The sequence below is a fragment of the Chiloscyllium plagiosum genome, unplaced genomic scaffold, assembly GCF_037043375.1.
Source record: "Chiloscyllium plagiosum isolate Xiang-an unplaced genomic scaffold, Cpla_swu_hap1 HiC_scaffold_1, whole genome shotgun sequence".
Classification (NCBI taxonomy): Eukaryota; Metazoa; Chordata; class Chondrichthyes; order Orectolobiformes; family Hemiscylliidae; genus Chiloscyllium; species Chiloscyllium plagiosum.
In genome coordinates, this window is record NW_028270139.1 from 124,275,777 (window position 1) to 124,298,878 (window position 23,102).

A 23,102-nucleotide genomic window follows, 5' to 3' on the forward strand; every position below is an offset into this window, starting at 1 on the left:
ATAAATTATTGCTCCAAACGTTAAGTTTCTTTCGCTTGCGCAGAAGACTTCAAAAAAAGACGAGCACACCTATTATTTTATTTGCAGGCAGAGAGGCGATGAGTGACAACCAACCAGAGTGGAGGAAGGCAAATAGTGCAGGAGTCCCGTTTGACTGTTGTTCTCTCCTGACAGATTTACCATTTTGGATATTGTTGGAGCTTGGCACATTGGCACCTTGGCACATTGAGTGGCTGTAGTGAACAAGAGGGGAAGAAGAAGAATGGCAGAACTGTTGTTACAGGGGATTCAATAGTAAGGGCTGCAGTTGTTTCCGCAGCCTCAAGAGAGACTTCAAGAGACACACGCTTATCTTGTCTTAGAGTCAAGGATGCCTCAGTAGGTCATAGTACATATTGGTATCAAAGCATTGGTAAAAATGGATGCGGTCCTAAAAACAGTTTAGGGAGTTAGGGTGTAAATTATAAGGTAGCGATCTCAGGATTATCACCAACATCGCATGTTAGGCAGGGCATACCAAATGAATACATAGATGGAGTCATGAAATAGGTGGGAAGGGTTCAGATTCCTGGGACACTAGGCCCAGTTCTGGAGAAGGAGGACTGGTTGGCACTTGGACTAATGTCCTTCGGTCCATTTTTTTCTGCTGCTGTCAGGGAGGGTTTAAACTAGAATGACAGGGATCTGGAAACCTGAGCAGAGAGACAGAGAATAGGGAGAAACAAGGATAGAAACAAAAGAACAGAAGCTAAGAGGCAAAAATGGAAGGCAAGAAAAACATGGGATAAAAACAAATGAGGCCATCGTGCAAAATAATGCTAAGATGACTAATGAGATTAAAAAGACAGGTCTAAAAGCTTTGTGACTTTATACATGGAACATTCACAGTGAGGATGATGAATTAGCAATACACATCGATGTAAATGGTTATGATAGCATTTTGATTACAGAGAATGGGAATCAAACAACCAGAGCTATTTGTTATTTAAGAAAGACGGGAAAAAATGGAATAAATGTGGGATAACATTAATAGTAAAGGATGAAATCAGTGCAACAGTGAGGCAAGGCACTGGCTCACAAAAACATGATCTGTACTCGGTGGAGGAGATAAGAAACACCAGGAGGCAGAAAACGTTGGAATTGTCTATAGGCTCCATACATATTGGAGATTGGATACTTTCTAACCAACCCGTTTGGATGTATTACGATGCACCTCTGGAGCAAGTGGGATTGACCCAGACTTCCTGGCTCTGACGTAGGGACACTTCCATTGTACCACAAGAGCCCTTAAGAAGTCACCCTTGCTTACACACAATCTATCACGCACAGGTCAGCCACTTCCAGTTAGGGAGTTGAATGTCGATCTCCCATCTGACAGACATGGATATGAAATACTACATTAACAAGGGGCATTCCAAGTAGTAGAAACTTAAGGGAAGGCATTAAACAAGAAATCAGCTGCTTGTAATTACGGTGCACCTCTAATCATGGATGACTTTAATTCATGTATAGATTGGGCAAATTATCTCGCAATTCCAGAATTTACTGCCCATTCCCCTTGCGAAACTGATGTTGAGCTGCCTTGTTGAACTGCTGTAATCCATGTTTATTAACTCGATTGCACAAAGGCCAGCATGGATTTATAAAAGTCAAATGTGCGTAGCATATCTAGTTGAGTTTTCTGAGGATGTAACTAGTAGAATAGGTAAGGAACAACCACTGAGTGTGGTGCATTTGTATTTTCAGAAGGTTTTTGAAAAAGTCCCATATAAGTGATTAGTGTTTTTCGACTAATATTGTTGTATTATATGCACGTAATCTTTAAATGTTAAATATTATCTATCCACTGTTGATTCCTTTCGTAAGGTTCCCCAATCGACCTGTACCAATCCATGCCTCTCACTCTTGGATTTCCCTTTATTTTGATTCAGCATCTTGGTTTCAGATTTCACGTATTTTTGCAATCTTAGTGAAGAATTCCATCATATTATGGTTATTCTTCACCAACAGACCCCAACGAACAATCCTTTTTAATTGTACAGTACCCAGTCTTCGTTCTCTGGTTGAGACAGAGGATCAGCCATGATCATACTGAATGGCAGAGCAGGTTTGAAGACCTGAGTGGTATACTCTTGCACCTAACTTCTGTTTTCTTTTGTTCTGCTGTGGAAGTCTTCTTGTTCACACTTTGGACAAAACTTCCAGGTTGCACTTCAAATGCGTGAAGTTGTATCAGTGTTAAGTAGAAGCTGGTTCCTTACACTAAGTGGATAGTAACATTGAATTTGCTTAACAACAGTTACCGGAGATTGGGGGGGGGGGGGGGTGGGATTCAAGGTGGCAGCGACCCAGTAGGCCTGGGTCTGCTGAGCTCTGCCCAGGACCCAGGCAAAGTGGGGTACCTACCCTACCCTCACTTTTTAAACTACTGAAAATAGCTTTTTCCCAGCAGCTACAGTCATTTAGCAGTTTAATACATTTTAACATGACCAAACATAAAGGACCACGAAGTTCGCAACAAGCAGGGACCCACCCTCCCTCACAGCAACAGATGCATCCGCAGCCACCTTGGGTAACCTATCTGCGGAGGCGAGCCTGATCTCGGAGTTTAAGCTCCGAGAGAAGATCGACGCATTGATTGAAGAGACCCAGTCCAGGTGGGAGTCATGCTGCAGAAGCACGACTGAGAGATCGCGAAACTCAGGCAGCGTGTTGGAGGGTCAGAGCAACGGGCTGTGCCCTCTGAGACTGTTGCTGAATCATCCGAAAATCATGGTTGTCGGAAAAATATTTGGTTACTGGGCCTTCCCGAACGGGAGGAGGAAGACCAGCTTGCTGACTTTTTGGAGCAATGGCTCTCTCAACTGCTGCAGCTGGAGTCTGAGTTAGGCCGGGTGCGGGTTGAGCGGGCCCACTGGGTTGTTGTGCGCAGGCTCGAGTCAGATCAGTGCCCCTGCCTGGTCCCAGTGCAACTCCAGCACTACAGGGAAAAACAAGTGTTGCTGGAGGCCTCCAGAGTTTTGGGGAAGAATCCCCAAGCCATGGTATACAAGAGATCCCAAATAATGCTGTTCCAGGGCTTTTTTCCGGTTGTGGTACGCAAGAGGAAGGTGTTTGACGAGGTAAAGAAGCGTCTGAGGGACTTAAATATTCGGTACTCTATGCGATACCTGGCAACGCTGAGCTTCAGTCATGGATGGTATGTGTATAATTTCAGATCGCCGGAAAAAGCAAAAAGAATCTTTGGATGCTCTCAAATAGACTGATGGACTTGAACTTTTAGATTAGATTAGATTAGATTACAGTGTGGAAACAGGCCCTTCGGCCCAACAAGTCCACACCGACCCGCCGAAGCGAAACCCACCCATACCCCTACATTTACCCCTTACCTAACACTACGGGCAATTTAGCATGGCCAATTCACCTGACCCTACACATCTTTTGGACTGTGGGAGGAAACCGGAGCACCCGGAGGAAACCCACGCAGACACGGGGAGAACGTGCAAACTCCACACAGTCAGTCGCCTGAGGCGGGAATTGAACCCGGGTCTCAGGCGCTGTGAGGCAGCAGTGCTAACCACTGTGCCACCGTGCCGCCCACTAACTATATGAACAATGACTTTATTTTACCCCCTTTCCCTCCTCCCTCCCCCTTCTGTTTTCCATCTATCCTTGGGGGGGGCTTCTTTCTTTTAACTCTTATCTATAACTCGCTTCATTTATCCGGTTGTTGGGGAATGTTTCTGAGGTTTTGTTTTCCTTAATATTTGCTGGGATTGTAACTTTATATATTTTATTTTATGTTGCTGTTTTGTAAAGAGTGCCTAGGTAATAATGTGGAGGAGACAGGTTGGTTGCCCACTTCTAATTCTTGTATTATAAGACATTGGCATTTGTTTATCTTACTTTGTAATGTCTGGGCCGAGGTATGGCTCTAGCTGGGAGGTGTTCTGGTGGGATTACTGGAAGGTAGGAGTGCCCGTATGGACAAGGGAGAAAGTCTCCTTTTGATTATGTCTTATATTTTTTTTAGGAGTAGTTTTTATTTGTTTTGATTTAATTGTTTTAAAGTTTGTATTTTTAAGTTGATATGAATTGTTTATGGTCTCTACCCGATGCTTTTTGAGTGGGGTTCTTCCTCCTGGGGGGATCTTGGACTTTCTTGAACGATCATGGCTAGTCATTCGTTTAAATGGTGCACCTGGAATGTCAAGGGGAGCCATTCGCCAATTAAAAGGAAAAATATATTATCAAGTTTTTAAAAAAAGAGGGGGTTGATGTAGCCCTTTTGCAGGAGACACATCTACTTGATAAGGAGCATTCGAAGCTGCAGCAGGGAGGATTTGGTCAGGTGTTCTTTTCACCTTTTAGCTCAAAAAGTATCCAGAAGAATGTTCCCTTCCAAATGCTAAGCCAGATAAAAGATGAGTACGGACGGTATATATTACTTAAAGCCCTAATATTTGGAGAGGAGTACAGGATTTTGAATGCATATTGCCCCTCGACGCATCCTTTTAAATTTGTAACAGATGCGCTCTCCAAGTTGGTGGCTCTTGGGGTGTGTCACATAATTATAGGGAAAGATTTTAATTGTATTATCGATCCCAAGGTGGACAGGATACCTAGGAGCTCTGCGAGTATATCTCTGAGATCTAAGCAGTTGGCTGATCTGAATAGGGAGTTGGGACTGGTAGATGTGTGGAAGTGTTTCTACCCTGAGGGTAGAGATTTTACTTTTTATTCTAACCCACACAAGTGTCATACCAGAATCGATATGTTTTTGTCCCCTCGACCTTTCTGAATTCGATATTGTCTTGTAAAATAGGGAATTAACTATTTCTGACCACGCAGCAATGTATATGGAGGTCAAGACTAGTGATGACAATGGGTTCCTGACATTGGCTTATGGACCCTTTCCTATTGAAGGATAGTAAGTTCATCGAATATTTCTCACAGAAATTTAAAACTTTCTGGGTTATCAATTCAGTAACCCATCGGTGATGTGGGAGACTGCTAAGGCATATGCGCGCAGCTTGGTTATCTCATATTATGCGAGCCGGAGAAGACAAAAGGGAGAACAACAGTGTCTGCTTGAGGCTCGCCTGAAGGCAGCTGCAATAGCATATGTTGATAGGCCGTCCATTATTAAATTACAGCGGATTACAGCCCTCTAGGCTACTTTGAATACTGCACTTACTCAAAAAGCAAAGAGGGAGATACTGTTTGCGAAGCAGAGATTATTGGAACACAGCGATAAGCCTGGCAGGTATCTAGCATACCTTGCTAGAAATAAGAAGTTTCCCGAATCCATTACATCTATTAGAGAGGGTGTTGGTACCCTGACTTGTGATGCTAAAAAGATCAATGGAGCCTTTAGAAAGTTCTGCTTCAAGTTGCTTAAGGGTTGTGAGGATAGACCGAGGAAGATGGAGTCTTTTTTAAAAAATCTGGCCCTCTTGGGCTGAATCTTGGAGCAGATGTCGCTTTTGAATGTCCCCTTGACAACTCAGGAGGACCAGGAGGCAGTGGGGCAGCTCCAGAGCGGTAAAGCGCCCGGGCCAGACAGATTCCAGGCTGAGTTTTATAAAGAATTTATAGACGCGTTGACCGGACCACTTAGAGATATTTAATTATTCATATAGTTAGGGTAGCCTCCCACCTTCCCTGAGAGAAACAAATATCTCTCTCATCCTTAAGAAAGGAAAAGCCCCAGATGACTGTACTTCGTATAGACCTGTGTTCTTATTGAATGTGGACTTTAAAATTCTCTCAAAAATGTTGGCATTAAGATTGGAGAGGGTTTTACCATTTATTATAAAAGAGGATCAGATGGGGGTTTATCAAGGGTCGCAGATCTACTAATAATATAAAGAGTGTTAAACATGGTTAAAAATCACACAACAGGTTATAGTCCAACAGGTTTAATTGGAAGCACACGAGCTTTCAGAGCGTCGCTCCTTCATCAGGTGGTAGTGAAGGGCTCAATCCTAACACACAGAATTTATAGCAAAAATTTACAATGTGATGTAACTGAAATTATACATTGACAAGTCTGCCAGCAGGGAGCAATACCGGGATTAGTCGAATCCCTAAATGCAGAGAAGGCATTTGATCGGACAGAATAGTCTTATCTTTTTTATACTATGGAAAGATTTGGCATTGGGGAGGTCTTTACCAAGTGGGTCGCAGTATTATATAACAACCCTAAACCAGCAGTGATTACCAACGGCATAACATCGGATAGTTTTTAGTTTTAGTATTGACAGAGGTTGTCGTCAAGGATGCCCTCTCTCACCACTAATATTTACACTAATGATTGAACCACTGGCGGAAGCTATCCGAACTGACCCTAATATAACGCCCCCGGTAGTAGGATTGGGTAAGCATAAAATCACTCTTTATGCGGACGACGTCTTTCTTTTCTTAAATGACCCATTGATATCTGTGCCCCACTTAATTCAACTGGATAACTTATTGGTATGTTCTCAGGTTACAAAATTAACTTTATGAAATCAGAGGCCATGCCACTAGGAGGTCTTACCAGCATATCCAATTTTCCAGAAGAATCACGCTTCCCCTATCGGTGGTCACTGGGAGGTTTTCACTATTTAGGTATTTTTATTACCCTAGTGTTTGGTGAGCTGTACAAAGCTAATTATATACATTTATTAGAGAAAATAAGGCAGAACCTCCAACTGGGAAGATCTCCCGATATCCTGGCTAGGAAGAATAGTTTTTATCAAGATGAATATTCTATCTCGCCTATTATACTCCATGATGTTTGCCAAGACAGACGCTCAGACAAGCTTTATGGTTGGCTTGGCTCCTTTATTTGGAATCATAGACGGATCCTTATGAAATTAGATAAATTGCAGCTCCCACAAGTAAGGGGAGGTCTAGATTTTCCGGATTTCAGAAGGTACTAACTGGGTTCTCTGTTATTGTATGTGGCTGATTGGTTGGATTTGGTTGGATGTTGAGTCTTCCCAAGCAAAATATCACCTCATCAATTTATTATTTATGGATAAGATGAAAGTTATTACGGATCATTGTATTTAATACAATTGGGTTTTTACAATCAAAACTTGGAGGATGATGCGACAGGATGAAGGTAATTTACAAAAAAATTCCCCTTCTACTCCTATAGTGGGAGCGTTGGGATTTCAGCCAGGCTTGACTGACGCTGGATTTAAAATTTGGGAGTCCAGAGGCATCTCCTGTTTGGGAGACCTGTTTGATGGGGAGGTCATGATGTCCTCCTAACAGTTGCGTCAGAAGTTTGGGTTGCCGAGCAAGGACCTTTTTCGATATTTTCAAGTACGAGACTTCATACAAAAAAAAATACATTGATGACTAATCTATACAAATCAGATATGGAAAGGAGAGTGCTTCGGCCGATGGGTGTACCTCAGTCAGTACTCTCTACCACTCGCTAGGTAATAAGGTTTTGAAGGGCGTGGAACAGTTATATAAAACCTAGAATCAAGAATTAGGGATAGAGATCTCCTTGGAGATGTGGGAGAATATCTGGAAAAATACCAGGAACATCTCAGGTGAATTGGCTATGCTAAATTGCCCGTTGTGTTAGGTGTAGGGGGATGGGTTGCTGTTCGGAGGGTCGGTGTGGACTTGTTGGGCCGAAGGTCCTGTTTCCACATTGTAAATAATCTAATCTCTATCTGTAATAGAACTCAGGCTATTCAATTGAAGATACTTCATAGGGCTCATATGGCACCAGAATGGCTTGCAAAGTGGAGCATCCCCAATGTGCCCAAAATGTAAAATAGAAGTTGGTACTCTCACTCATTGTTTCTGGATATGCCATAAGATTCGTAGATATTGGACAGTGTAGCGAACACCTTGGCAAAGATTTTGGGAATGGAGATTGGGTCGGACCCAGTGTCTCCCCTTTTGAGCTTTCCAAATTTTCCTTCTCTAGATACATAAGGGAAGAAACTATTTACTATCCTTTCCTTTTGTGCGAGGAAAGATATTTTAGTAAGTTGGGTATCGGAAAGTCCCCCAGGACTTTCGAATTGGCATAGGATAGTTATAAATTATATTCCCCTGGACTTCCTTATGAATATGGTGCACCAAAAACAGAAGTATTTTATAGAACATGGCAGCCCTTTTTGAACTACACCGATGCAGATGTATCGGCCGTAATGTTTAGCTTTGAGGGTGATGTTCGTTGGTTCGGGGGCCCATGGGAGGAAGAATCCTGTATAAATACGGGTTTCATTATGACTTGATATAATTTTATTTTGAACACTTATTTATTTAATTATTTACCTTTTTTTTTTCTTTTTTGTTGTTAGTAATGTTCGATACTGTAGTCTTTTTATGTAATCTTTTTTTATAGCTTGTTTTATGTTTTGGTAGTTTGTAGAGTAAATTAGTAGTTAGTTTTTAAAAAAAATTATATTGGTGCTGTTATACTGTAAAGTGGATACACTATTTTGTATTAATTTTGTAAAAAAGCTCAAATCTTTTTCTTTTCATTACAAAAAAAACAGCAGTTACTACAGTTAAGCATGTTGGGTAGATTTAAACACCCTTAAGGTGCCATCTGATGACAGTCAAGATGTTGCTTTTGTAGTACAGGACCTGATGAAATATGAAGTTGGCTTAAGGTGAGGTCCGTCTGGGTAGGAAGAAAAGAGCTAGTTTTGATTAGTGGATCAGATCCAGTGTGCAGAAGATTGGCATTAGTTAAGTGGGAATAATCATTATATTGCAGAATATGTGGGACAGAACAGTTTAAGGAATACTAACTGTGCAACTTGACAATATGCCACCAATGTGAGAGAAGGGCAATTTTGTTGTACCAAGTCTCTGCACCTTACTTTCTCATTGACTAGTAAGAACAATAATGCTGGCAATTCAGATCCATTATTTCCTGGATGCACCTGATGGTGCTGTGTCCTGAAACTGAAAAAAACCCTGAACTAGGCACAGCAATTCGTTTCATAGTTTCGCATGGTTCATGTCTTGCCTTTTGGATTGAACTTGTTATATTTCTCCAGTAAGTAAGTGCAAGTCCAAATAATTTCTATTGGGGTTCTGAGTTTGAGAGTCTAAATTCGATGTGTTTTTTCATCAAACTGTTTTTAATTTTTTTATTATTGTCAATTTCATAGATAAAAATCCGAGACACAGAAGCACACAGAGGGCAACGAGTGAAGATCTTTGGCTGGGTCCACAGATTGCGGAGACAAGGTTTGTATTCTGTTTTTCAAAATAACTTGCATATCAGCCTCGGAAAGAGGATAAGAATTCTTGCTTTTGCAAGGACACACTTTTCTATATGTAATGTTCATAATTGCGCTCCAGTCCTTTCAACTTTGGCCTGAAGGTTTTCTTCGTTAAACTGTAGCATTGAAACTTGCTATCTGGAAGATCACCCACTTTAGATCCAAATGAGCAGCGATGAACTTTTAATATTTTTCTGAAACATCACTGAAGCACTTACTAGCTCTCTTCTTTCCATCAGCAAAAGACCAAATATTTTTTCCCATGATAGGTCCCATTGTATGCTATGATGTTCCTGGACAAACTGGTATTCATAGAGTCATACAGTACAGAAGAGGCCTTTCAGCCCATTGAGTCTACTCCCAAAATGTGCTAAACCTACACTATTCCCACATTCTAGCACTTTGCCCATAGCCTTGAATATCATGGCATTAAGTATTTTTTTAAAGGCTGTGATGTTTCCCATCACAACTATCCTTCCAGGCAGAGCATTCTAGACCCCTGCCAATCCAGGTGGAAAACATTTTTCTCAAGTCCCCTGTAAACCACCTGCCTTTCATCTTAAAATTGCCCCCTTATTACTTACCCTTCAATTAAAGGGATCAGCTGATTTCAGTATAGGCTGTCCATGCCCCTCATAATCTTTTATACCTCTATCAGGTCCCCTCTCGACCTCCTCTGCTCCAAAGAAAACCTGAGCTTTTCTCGCCCCTCTTTGTAACTTAGGTGCTTCATCCCAGGCAACATCGAGGTGAATCTCTCCTGCACCATCTCCAGTGGAACCACAAACTTCCTATAATGTGGTAACTAGAACTGCAGACACACTCAGGCTGTGGCCTAACCAAACATTTGCACAGTTCCAACATAATCTTCCTGCTCTCATTATCTGTGCCTCAACTGATAAAGGTAAGTATCCCATACACCACCTTAACTGCCCTTTCCCTCTGTTGCCATTCATTGAGTACTGCTTCATCTTGTTACTACTTCCAAAGTACATCACTTCACCTTTATCAGGGTTACATTCCATCTGCCATTGATCTGCCTCTCCTCCTGTGACTTAAGACCTTCTTCCTTACTGTCAACCACCAAGTCAATTTTCATGTCCTCTACAAACTAATTTATCATGCCTTCCCACATTCCAATCTGCATTGTTTGTACATATCACAAACAATCAGAGACCCAGCACTGATCCCTGTATTATGCCACTGGACACCGGCCTCCAGTCTCTCAGCCTTCTGCCATCAGCATCTGTCACCTGGATCTAGCTGATTTTGGATCCAATTGTCAAGATACCCTAAATCCCATGTATTTTTACCTTCTTTCAGTCCCGTGTGGGACCTTGTCAAAGGCCTTAGTAAAATAGATATAAATTCCATCAACTGAACTGCTTTCACTTAGACGCTTTGTCATCTCCTGAAAAGTTCAAACAGATTTGTTCGGCACCAACTCCCTCTGATAAAGCCATGCTGACTACCATTGATCAAACCTTGACTCTCTAAATGGAGATTAATTTTCTCCTTAAGAATTTTCTCCATAAGTTTCCTTCCCACTAATTTGAGACTTGCTGGAATGGAGATAGATCCCTGAAAAGTAGAACCACATTAGCTGTCCCCCAGTCCTCTGGCACTGCCCCTGTGTCAGAGAGGAATTAAAAATTTAGGTCAGGATCCCTATGATTTCCTGCGTTGTCTCTCTCAGCAACCTTGGATAAAACTCATCAGGGATTTGTCCCCTTTTAAACCTGCCAAAACTTTCAAGACCTTATCACTCCCTGCATCAAACTGCTCAAGAATCTCAGTCCATCGTTCTTTCATTCTGTGCCTACATTTTCCTTTGCCTGAATAAAGAAAATATTTAACACTCCACCAATGTCCTTCATGTCCACGCACAGATTTGCCCTAATTCTTTCCCTGCTTATTCTCTTTCCCTTAATATACTTTTAGAATATCTTGGGATTCTCTCCAAACTTACCCTTTTCTTTTTCATGCCCCTAATTCTTTCTTGAGTTCACTCTGCACTTTCTATATTCCTTTAGAGCTGTAGATTTAGTGTCTTTGCACCTGCTTTATCTTCTTTTCCAGTCCTGGATATTCCTAGAATTCCAGGGTTCTCTGGGCTTGTTGCTCCTACATTTCACCGTAAAGGGAACATGTCGGGCTTGTACACTCCAATGTCTTTTGGAATGCTATCCAATGTTCCCAGTCCACATTGGCCAGGTCCTACCTTATTTTAGTAAACTCTGTCTACCCCATTCCAAAACTGTTCCTGTGGACCATCTTTTTCCTTTTCCATAACAAGCTTAAAATGCTCCCACACTGCCACCTCAAATGCCTGTCTGGTTTCGCTCCCCAGAATTAGGTCCACAGCTGCATGGTCCCTAGTAGGATCATACATTTCAAGAAATCGGCCCCTTTTTAAATCTTTTACTCTGTGATTAATATTGGAGTAGTTGAAATCCCCTAATACAATTACCCTATTATTTTTAAACTCAACAGTGAATTGACTGCATACCTGTTCCTCAATTGCTTAAAACTGTTTGGGGGCTTGTAATAAACTCCGAACAATGTGATTGTCCTTTTTAGTCTTAAGTTGTACCCCCAAAGCCTCATTTAGTGACCCTTTCAAGATATCATCCCTCTTTACTACGTAACCTTCCTTCAACCATGTCTCTGTGATGGCATTGCATTTCCGTGTGTCAATCTGTCACAATCCTTAACTCATCTGTCTTACCTATAATACTTCTTGCATTAAAATAAAGGCCCTCCAGCATCCCTTATTGCCTTGACACACAACATGGCTGAACTCCCTTTGCCTAGGTTCCTTTTCTAAGATATATTGCATTATTAAAAAATGAACACTGGCCACTGCCCCTGTCAAACTAATTTAAACTTCTCCCAACAGTATAGAAACCCTCCCGCAAGGATGTTGATCCTGTCCTGGTTCAGGTGCAGGCCTTCGTGCTTTTAGATGTCCCAGCTTCCTCAGAAATGGTCCAGGAATCTAAAAGCATCCCTCTTCTTCAACCATGAATCACCTATACTACTCTCGTATTTCTGTACTCACACGTGTCACGTTGGGATACTCAGAGTTTTGAGATCCTGCCTTTTAATCCAGTGCCTAACTCCTTGAACTCTTGATGCAAAGCCTCTTTCTTTATTCTACCTATTTCATTAGTACTGATGTATACCACAGCCTCCATCTTATCACCCTCCCTGAAGACACTCAGTGACATCCTTGATCCTGATAATATTACTGGTTTTGATCTGCCAACTAAGAAGCTGAACAGTTAAGGGTAAAGTTGATTCAGTTAATGTGGTTTCACTTTAATGTAGTTAAGAAAAATAGTGTATTTGTTTAACTTTTAGTTTGTTTAACATGGTCTGCTTCAGCCATCCTGTGTGGCCTGTCTGCTTTCAAGACCTTTCCTCCATTTTTCCCTCATGCACTCACTCAGTTCCTATGGTCTTTCTCTGCGTCCCACCCCACCTTCAGTCACTCTACATGATCCATGCCTTCTCTTTGTTTCCCAACCTCTGTTCTTACCTTTAAAGTTCCCATCACCATTTTTGTCCTGGTTGCTGTTGTGAACTTGTACTGAAGTCCTGAGCTCCACAGAAGTTATTTGAAGTTGGTAGTATCTGCCACTAGATGGAGCCTGATCAGTTCCCAAGTTCTTAGTCATAGAGCTGGACAGCATGGAAACAGATCTGTCATTTGAACTTGTCCAAGCAGACCAGATATCATAAATAATCTGGTCCCATTTGCCAGCATTTGGCCCATATCCCTCTAAACCCTTCGTATTCATATACCCATACAGATGTTTTTTAAATGTTGTTGTTGTTGTTGTACCAATCTCCATCGCTTCCTCTGGCTGCACATTCCATACAAAGCACCCTTTGTGTGAAAAGGTTGCCATGTAGGTCCCTTTTAAATCTTTCCTCTTTCACCCGAAATCTATGCTCTCTAGTTCTGGACTTCCCCACCTTGGGGAAAAGACCTTGACTATTTACTTGATCCATGAACCTCATGATTTTATAAACCTCTATAAGGTCACCCCTCAGCCTCTGAAGCTTCAGGGAAAACAGCCCCACCCTATTCAGCCTCTCCCTGTAGCTCAAATTATTTTGTGGAACTCAACAGTATCTCTAAGTAAGGATATACTATGATTACTTGAACTATTTCCTTCCTTTGGGTGGGAATGACCCTTGTTTTTGACTCATTGGGAATTAGGAGCTCTAGTTGCACCATCACCACAGTGACTACAATGGATCAGGTTGGCCGTCCACCATCGCATTTAGAATTAGTTTTTAGAAGTGGAAAGGACCATTCTGGGTAGTTGCAAGATGGAGGATGGGACAAAATTGTGGCTGTAGGAACTGCTTTTTTTGAGGTATTTTAGGTATCACAGGTGATGTCCTCGAATTCCAGGAGCAGCAATTACTATTATATGCTGTTGCGTTGTTCTGGAACTTTGGAGAAAAGAATGTCAAAACAGCAGCACTTTTAAAAGGGAGAAAGACAGACAAAAGGCAGCACATGGTCAGTGAAAGAGAGAGAGAAAGAAACCTATACTGCTAACGAACACAACAGTGAATCTGCACAGTTACTGTCTTTGCTGTTTGACTTCATGTATCTCTGGACATTGGAGTGCATCTAGGAAAATTTATCAAACAGCAAAATTCACAACTGATCTTGGAGGAACCTGTGTGGGAGTGCTCCCAGCACAGGCACAGATACGTGCAGAGTATTTAACGTGTAACCTTGCTGTAAGTTTACAGTAGTGAGTAGAGTGGGTTCTTTCTTGATTATATGCTTTATTGAAATCTGTCTTTTGATAAACTTTTAAAAATCTAACCCGTAAGTACTAAGTTAGCCTGGGGCACTTTTTTCTTTTCGAGCAAAAAGATGGTACTATTTTCTCGGACTGTAGATTGTGAAGGAGCCAAGATGGCCTTTAGTAGAGTGATATACTCCTCTTGTCAGATATGAGCTTTAGGGAGAGTTTAAATGTTACTGAGGATTATGTCAGCAGGAACTTACTTTGGATGTGATTCTTATCAGACCAAATGGATTGGTTGGACTGACAGTTAGAAGCAATGAGAAATTTACAAGAGCCAGGGGGTGTGACGGATGTCGGTTCTAGGAAGGGAGAAAAGCCGCAGATACAGTCCGATAGATGGGCTAACTCCAGGAAAGTTAGGAGAGGTAGGCAGGTAGTACAGTTTAGTGTGTGGCTATCCCCGTTTCAAACAAACATGCTGTTAAGTGGGTGATGGTCTCTCAGAGGAATGTAGCACGAACATTCTGGTATCAAGACAAGCTCTAATGAGGGGTATGTCAGATTCCAAGCGATCAATTGTGATAGGGGACTCTCTAGTCAGAGAGACACAGACATTTAAGCGGCCAGCGTTGAAAAATCAGAATAGTTTGTTACCTCCCTGGTGCTAGGATCAACTATGTCTCAGAGAGGGTGCAGAATGTTCTCAAAGGGGAGAGGCACCAACAGGAGATCATTGTACACATTGGAACCAACGACATAAAAAGGAGGTCCTCTAGGGTAGTAATATCAGGATTATTCCTGGTGCTACGAGCTAGTGAGGGTAGGAATAGGATGATAGAACAGATGAAAGCATGGCTGAGGAACTGGTGCAGGGCAGAAGGGTTCACATTTTTGGATCATTGGAATCTCTTCTGGGGTGGAAATGACCTGTACAAGAAGGGTGGATTACACCTGAATTGGAAGGGGACTAATATGCTGGCAGGGAGATTTGCTAGAGTTGCTTGGGAGGATTTAAATTAAAAGGAATATGCTGTCTCTGGACTCTCATTATCTCATTTCTGAAGGCTTCCCTTTTTCCAGCCATCCCTTCACTTGCGAACATCTGTCCCCAATCAGCTTTTGAAAGTTCTTGCCTAATACCATCCAAATTAGCCTTCCTCCAATTTAGAACTTCAACTTTTAGATTTAGTCTATCCTTTTCCATCACTATTTTAAAACTAATAGAATTATGGTCACTGGCCCCAAATGGTCCCCCATGACACTTCAGTCACCTGCCCTGCCTTAATTCCCAAGAGTAGGTCAAGTTTTGCACCTTCTCTAGTAGGTACATCCACATATTGAATCACCACCTAAACCCTTAACACTATGGCAGTCCCAGTCTACGTTTGGGAAGTTAAAATCCCCTACCATAATCACCTATTACACTTAGAGATAATTGAAATCTCCTTATAATTTGTTTCTTAATTTCCCGCTGACTATTAGGAGGTCTACAATACAATCACAATAAGATGATCATCGCTTTCTTATTTCCACCCAATTAACTTCCCTGGATGTATTCCCGGGAATATCCTTACTCAATACAGCTTTATTGCTATCCCTTACCAAAATTATCACTCCCCCTCCACTCTTGCACCCCACCCCCTTTCTATAGCATTTGTATCCTGGAACATTAAACTGTTAGTCCTGTCCATCCCTGAGCCATGTTTCTGTAATTGCTGTCCATCCCATGTTCCTAACCATGCCAAGTTCATCTGCCTTCCCTATTAGACCTCTTGCATTGAAGTAAATGCAGTTTAATTTATCAGTCCTACCTTGTTCTCTGCTGTGGTCCTGCCTGCCCTGACGTTTTGACTCGCTCCTTTTCCCAACTGTACCAGTCTCAGATTGATATCTATATTAGAGAGGAGGAGGTGCTGGATGTCTTGAAATGCATAAAAGTAGATAAATCCCCAGGACCTGATCAGGTGTACCCCAGAACTCTGTGGGAAGCTAGGGAAGTAATTGCTGGGTTCCTTGCTGAGATATTTGTATCAACAATAGTCACAGGTGAGGTGCCAGAAGACTGGAGCTTGGCTAATGTGGTGCCACTGTTTAAGAAAGGCGGTAAGGAAAAGCCAGGAAACTATAACCAGTGAGCCTGATGTCGGTGGTGGGCAAGTTGTTGGAGGAAATCCTGAGGGACAGGATGTACATGTATTTGGAAAGGCAAGGACTGATTTAGGATAGTCAACATGGGAAATCATGTCTCACAAACCTGATTGAGTTTTTTGAAGAAGTAACGAAGAGGAATAATGAGGGCAGAGTGGTAGATGTGATCTATATGGACTTCAGTAAGGCTTTTGACAAGGTTCCCCATGGGAGACTGGTTAGCAAGGTTAGATCTCATAGAATACTGGAAGAACTTGCCATTTGGAACTGGTTTGAAGGTAGAAGACAGGGTAGGTGTGGAGGGTTGCTTTTCAGACTGGACCGGTGGAGTGCCACAAGGATCTGTGCTGAGCCCACTACTTTTTGTCATTTAAATTCATGATTTGGATGTGACAATAGGAGATATGGTTAGAAAGTTTGCAAATGACACCAAAATTGGAGGTGTAGTGGACAGCGAAGAAGGTTACCTCGGACTACAACGGGATCTTGATCAGAAAGGCCAATGGGCAGAAGAGTGGCAGATGTAGTTTAATTTAGGTAAATATGAAGTGTTGCATTTTGCAAAGGCAATTCAGGGCAGGGCTTACACAGTTAATGGTAAGGTCCTAGGGAGTATTGCTAAACAATTGGAAATGCAAGAAAATGGGGTGCGGCGCCACCTGGTAGTGTAGCCAAGCGGTCTAAGGTGCTCGATTCAGGTTCCAGTCTCGAACGGGGTGTGGGTTCGAATCCCACCGTTGCCTTTGTGGGCAGCACGGTGGCACAGTGGTTAGCACTGCTGCCTCACAGCACCAGAGACCCGGGTTCAATTCCCACCTCAGGCGACTGACTGTGTGGAGTTTGCACATTCTCCCCGTGTCTGCGTGGGTTTCCTCTGGGTGCTCCGGTTTCCTCCCACGTCCAAAGATGTGCTGGTCAGGTGAATTGGCCATGCTAAATTGCCAGTAGTGTTAGGTAAGGGGTAAATGTCGGGGTATGGGTGGGTTGCGCTTCGGCGGGTCGGTGTGGATTTGTTGGGCCGAAGTAATCTAATCTAATCTAAAAGAGACTCGAGTGCAGGTTCATAGTTCCTTAAAAGTAGAGTCGTAGGTAGATAGGATAGTGAAGAAGGCTTTTTCGTATGTTTTCCTGTATTGGTCAGAATATTAAATATAGGAGTTGCAGGTCATTTTGTGGCTGTACAGGACATTGGCAAGGCAACTTTTGGAATATTGCGTGCAGTTCTGGTTTCCTTTCTATCGGAAGGATGTTGTGAAACTTGAAAGGGTTCAGAAAAGATTTACAAGGATGTTGCCAGGGTTGGAGGATTTGATCCATAAGGAGAGGCTGAACAGGCTGGGGCTGTTTACCCTGGAGTGTCAGAGGCTGAGGGGTGACCTTAAAGAGGTTTATAAAATCATGAGGGACATGGATAGGGTAAAACAGACAAGGTCTTTTTCCTGGGGTTGGGGAGTCCACAACTGGAGGGCATAGGTTTAGGGTGAGAGGGTATAGATTTAAAAGGGACCTAAAGAGCAACTTTCTCACACAGAGGATGGTGCATGTATGGAATGAGCTGCCAGAGGAAGTGGTGGAAGTTGGTACAATTACAACATTTAAAAGGCATCTGGGTGGATATATGAATAGGAAGGGCTTAGAGGGATATGTGCTAAGTGCTGACACATGGGATGAGATTAGGTTAGGATATCTGGTCGGCATGGACGAGTTGGACTGAATGTTTTTTTTCTGTGCTGTACATCTCTGTGACTCCATGACTGTGGATGCTTTAAATCACAAACAAAAACAGAAGTTGCTGGTCAAGCTCAGCAGGTCTGGCAGCATCTGTGAAGAGAAATCAGGGTTAATGTTTGGAGTCCGGTGCCCCTTCCTTAGAAGGGGCTGAGTTCTGAGGAAGGGCCGCTGGACCCAAACCATTCCTGACGAAGGGTTTATGCCCGAAACATCGATTCTCTTGCTTCTCGAATGCTGCCTGACCTGCTATGCTTTTCCAGCGCCACACTCTCAACTCTAATCTCCAGCATCTGCAGTCCTCGCGTTCTCCCAGTCTTGTTCCTATTGCATATTTCCTTGTGTTCTTTTAGTTTCATGTATTTTTGCATTTCAGTTGTATACTAGGCTAATCAAACAGAAGTTTTCATTATACCAATGAAATGGGCTTTAAGTGCAACACAATCGATTTCTATTTGCCAGTGTTTGTGGTACTCAATTTTGTTTCAGTATCTTTTTTAAAAAAGATTAAGTCAAATGTTAAACAGAATAGCTCTTTATGCTCATTTTTCTTAACAGGAAAGAACTTGATGTTTGTTGTTCTGCGTGATGGTACAGGATTTCTTCAATGTGTCTTCAGTGATGAGTTGGTAATGTTTTAATTTCAGTCTTTCATGTGCAATTTATGGAACATTCAATCTTTGTTCTTCTTAGTGTGAGAATGCCAATGGTGGTCCACATTTTTGTTGCTGCTGTCTTCTGTGGACTTAGCACTGATAGCAGACTTTGCACAATGCAGAATTTTAGGCTGAGGTTGAAATAACTTTTAGCTTCATGTTAAAATCTTAAGTAATTTTCAGTTCTTTCTCTGTTCATATTCAAGTTGTTTGAACCATTTAGATTCTTATTTCAATGTAAGGTATACCCTAACTATCTTCTCTTTATTTCAGTGTCAGTGCTACAATGGACTGGTACTATCGACCGAGAGCTCCATTGCAGTTTATGGAACCTTAAACATTGTGCCAGAAGGCAAGATGGTAAAGATATTTTTAATTGGGAAATGTGAAAGGACAAATTATTCTACCTTTTTCAGTTGGGGTCTTTTTCCAAAGTGCTTATTTCCAATTTCCTATCATATAAGCACTTGCTTCATTTTAAGTGGCTAGAAGGATGGAAGTTATGAAATTTAGTGTGTTTTAAATATTAATAGAGAAAATATGACATGAAAATTCCAACAAGTGACATAAACAATGTAAATTGTAGGGGGGAGTAAGACCTCAAAAATTTTTTTGTAGGTGCGTTTTCTTAGCTGTCGACTAAAGAGATGTTGCAGTCAATGGGCCTTAACAGACCTAAGCTATAAGAGCAGAAACTGGCCATTTGGTCTATCAAGTCTGCTCTGCCAATCGGTGAGGTAATGTTTGATCTAATAATCCTCATTCCACTTTCCTGCCTTTTCTCTATCGCCCTTCATTCCCATACTTATCAAAAATCTTGGCCTTGAATATACTTAATGGCCCAGCTCTGCAGTTCCCTGTGGTGAAGAATTCAACAGATTCATTACCCTGTCAGAATAAATTCCTCTTAATTTCCAACATAAGTGGGCACCTTCTAACTCTGAGATTATTCCCTCTGGCTGTGGACTCTCTCAGAAGAGAAACAATCTCTTTGCCCTGTGGAACGTCCTCTGGATCTTGCATGTTTCAGTAAGATCACCCATCATTGTTCTCACTCCAATGAGTCAAGGCCCAACCAACTCAACTCCTTAAAGTCCACCCATGCCTGGGAGAAACTAAGTGAACTTTTTCTGGATTTCTTCCAGTTTCCTTAGATAAAGAACCTACACTGTTTACAATATTCTAAGTGTGGTTTAACTAATGCATTATATCGCCTTTCATGCATGGTATCTTTAGAAGGTATAAAATGCAATTGTTATGATCTCAGCTGATGATGCTAGAGGATAATCTGACACTCAAGTGAAACCTAGATTGATTTTTAAAAAGTTTAGTTAGTTAACGTGTTTAGTCACTGAGATATATTCACAAAGTTTCTTTAATAACAAAGCAGAAGTTCATTGCATAAAAGAAATCAGAAATACCAGTTAGAAAGATCTCAAAATACATTAAAACAATATTTCAACCTGTTCCCAACACTATCCATTGCAAAGACTCCAGTCCAGTAAAATTACATCCCTCTCTCGACTCTTTGCTGTGTAACTGGTACCTTATGGTTTCTTTGCTGTGGATTGTGTAGATAATCCACTGAGTCCTTTCCAAGTCTGCAATGTGAAGTTTTCATAGGTCTGAGAGCCTAATCTTTTGCAACTCTAATAACTTGCTGATTTCTCCCAAACTCTTCTGATTTGGAAGTTTTCCAAACTAATACCTTCCCCTGAAGTGGGCAGAGAGATCTGGGAGTGCAGGTCCATTGTACCCTGAAGGTTGCTGCACAGGTGGATAGAGTGGTCAAGAAGGCATATAGTATGCTTGCCTTCATTGGGCAGGGTATGAGTATAAGAGCTGGCAAGTCATGCTAAAATTGTACAAGACTTTGGTTCGGCGGCATTTAGAATACTGTGTACAGTTCTGGTCGTCACATTACTAAAAGGATGTGGACGCTTTGGAGAGGGTGCAGAGAAGGTTTGCGAGGATGTTGCCTGGTATGGAAGGTGCTAGCTATGAAGGGAGGTTAGGTAGGTTAGGTTTGTTTTCATTAGAAAAAAGATTGAGCGGGGACCTGACTGAGGCTTACAAAATCGTGACAGGTATAGACAGGGTGGATAGAGACGAGCTTTTTCCCCAGGGTGAAGGATTCAATAATGAGACGTCACGCTTTCAAGGTGAGAGGTGGAAAGTTTCAGGGGGATACACATGGCAAGTACTTCACACAGAGGATGGTGGGTGTCTGGAACACATTGCCAGCAGAGGTGATAGAGGCAGGCATGGTAGATTCATTTAAGATGCGTCTGGACAGATGCATGAATAGATGGGGAGCAGAGGGATACAGATGCTTAGGAATTGGGTGACAGGTTTAGACAGTAGATTTGGATCGGCTTAGGCTTGGAGGGCCGAAGGGCCTGTTCCTGGGCTGTAAATTTCTTTGTTCTTTGCATGAATGGATTATCAGTGTGCCGTTCACACTTGTCAAGATGTCCCAAGCTTCACAAGGTGCTGCAAAAAAATGTGTGGAGAAAGAAATGCTTTTTTTTTAATTTTAGAAACTTATTAGATAATTTAGTCTTAGGCAACTTTTCTAGTTCTGAACTGAGCATTTTGATTGTTAAATTAATTTTTACTAACAGGTGAGTACTTTTCAATGTCACCCATTGTTTCCAAAATGCTTTGGGATCTCCAAATATGTAAGTTTTCCATCCTATTCGATCAAACTGCATGATGGAGAGTAATGGCTTGGCTGAGAAATGGAAAATTTTTGTCAGTCGGTACTTGATATGCTTGGTTTCACATGTCTTTTTTAGGCTCCAGGAGGGCATGAATTGATTTGTGATTACTGGGAGCTCATTGGTTTAGCTCCAGCAGGGGGTGCAGACAACTTGCTGAATGAAGAATCTGATGTAGATGTGCAGCTCAACAACCGTCACATGATGCTTAGAGGAGAGAACTTGTCCAAAATCTTCAAAGTGCGCTCTGCTCTGGTGCAGTGCTTTCGGGACCACTACTTTGACAATGGCTACTTTGAAGTATGTTTTTTTCCCCATGTGTCTTACATGCTTTATTTGGAATTGTTGCAAGTGTCTAAAATTTCATTTAATCATTTGAATTAGGATGCTGAAAGATGATTTCACTGTTTTGAGGGTCAACGTTTGCATGCTATATAACTGTGAACAATTCCAGAGCGTAATGTGTGAGATTTATTCTTTAGTACCAGACAGTTGTGAGGTTCATGTTTTTTGTTGATTTCATTAATAGAATAATAACAAAGTTTATGATGCGGTCATAATTTATTTACTTTTGATAATACAAATAAAAAGCAAGAGACTGGAGTGTTAATTTGCAAAACTATTAGTTTGAAACATAACTAGGCTGAAGTACTACTTCATTTTGCTTTTCCTTCTTTCCACTGCCTCTTCAGGGAGGGGGAGGCTGTTCCCTTCTCAGTCTTTTTAATTGATGTGTCATCTGCCTCATATCTATTAAGCTTTTCTATTGATGGTTACTCAGTTTGTCAATCAATTCTGAAGGGGACTGTGTATGAAAGCTTCGTGTAACATCATCTGGATTGTTATGTACCTCCACCAGCCATGCTTTGTTCAAATGAGAATGTTACAGAAAATGCTGTTTCTGGATTTGGCTGTCACTGCAAACCTTGCAGAATTGAATGCGTACTGGATTGTTCCAGCACATGTTTCTCATGGTTATATTATTAGAGTTTGCCACATATGATCAATATAAGCAGGTACAGTGAACCAATAAGGAAGAGAGATGGTTATTTTTTCCTTTGCAAACGTGATAATAATTTTGTGAATTTCACATCTCTCTCACAGGTCACCCCACCCACTCTGGTCCAAACACAGGTTGAGGGAGGTTCTACACTATTTAAGCTGAATTATTTTGGTGAAGAAGCATTCCTGACACAGTCCTCTCAGTTATATCTGGAGACTTGTATCCCATCCCTTGGAGATGTTTTCTGTGTTGCTCAGTCTTACCGTGCTGAGCAGTCTCGGACACGCAGACATCTTGCAGAGTTAGTACTCTTTTTTTTTTCATACATTAGCTACTAACTGGTATTATCACTTATTCTAAACCAAAGACTGTGGGATATAAAGCCCATTCAAATGATGCAAGTACAATTTATGTCAAGGTGAAGCCAGAAGCTGACTCTATACACTTAGTGTAAAGACTCTGGCATTACTCAAATACAGAGTCTGACTAATCTCCAACATTAATGTAGCACCTTCACGCTATATAATGTCTTTGATAAAATAGACTGAAAAAAATGTGTTCGATTTTTATTAGTGTTAATATTGGATACTAGTCATATTATTCCCATGGTTTTTACCATTTTTTGTGAATGCTGAATTGCAGTTAACATTGCAAAAGCAATTTAGATTCCTCGGTGCTATGCTGGGCTGAATTGAACCTCAAAATCAAGGGCACTTACTCTGAATCACCTTGATATTTGGCACAAGGCTCTGGTGAGATATCACAAAACGCTACTCACTTTTAAATTTACCTGACGTGAAGGACACTAATAAAAC

At 41.6% G+C, this 23,102-nt stretch overlaps 1 protein-coding gene across 1 annotated transcript in view; it reads left to right on the forward strand.

The window, feature by feature from the left end:
* nars1 (asparaginyl-tRNA synthetase 1) overlaps nt 1-23,102 on the forward strand; it is a 48,043-nt gene that overhangs the window by 12,281 nt on the left and 12,660 nt on the right. Inside the window, exons 6-10 of the mRNA XM_043676047.2 lie at nt 9,141-9,219; nt 18,467-18,537; nt 18,838-18,924; nt 21,363-21,584; nt 22,389-22,588. Coding sequence (XP_043531982.1) covers nt 9,141-9,219; nt 18,467-18,537; nt 18,838-18,924; nt 21,363-21,584; nt 22,389-22,588 — 659 coding nt within the window. The remainder of the gene's footprint in view (nt 1-9,140; nt 9,220-18,466; nt 18,538-18,837; nt 18,925-21,362; nt 21,585-22,388; nt 22,589-23,102) is intronic.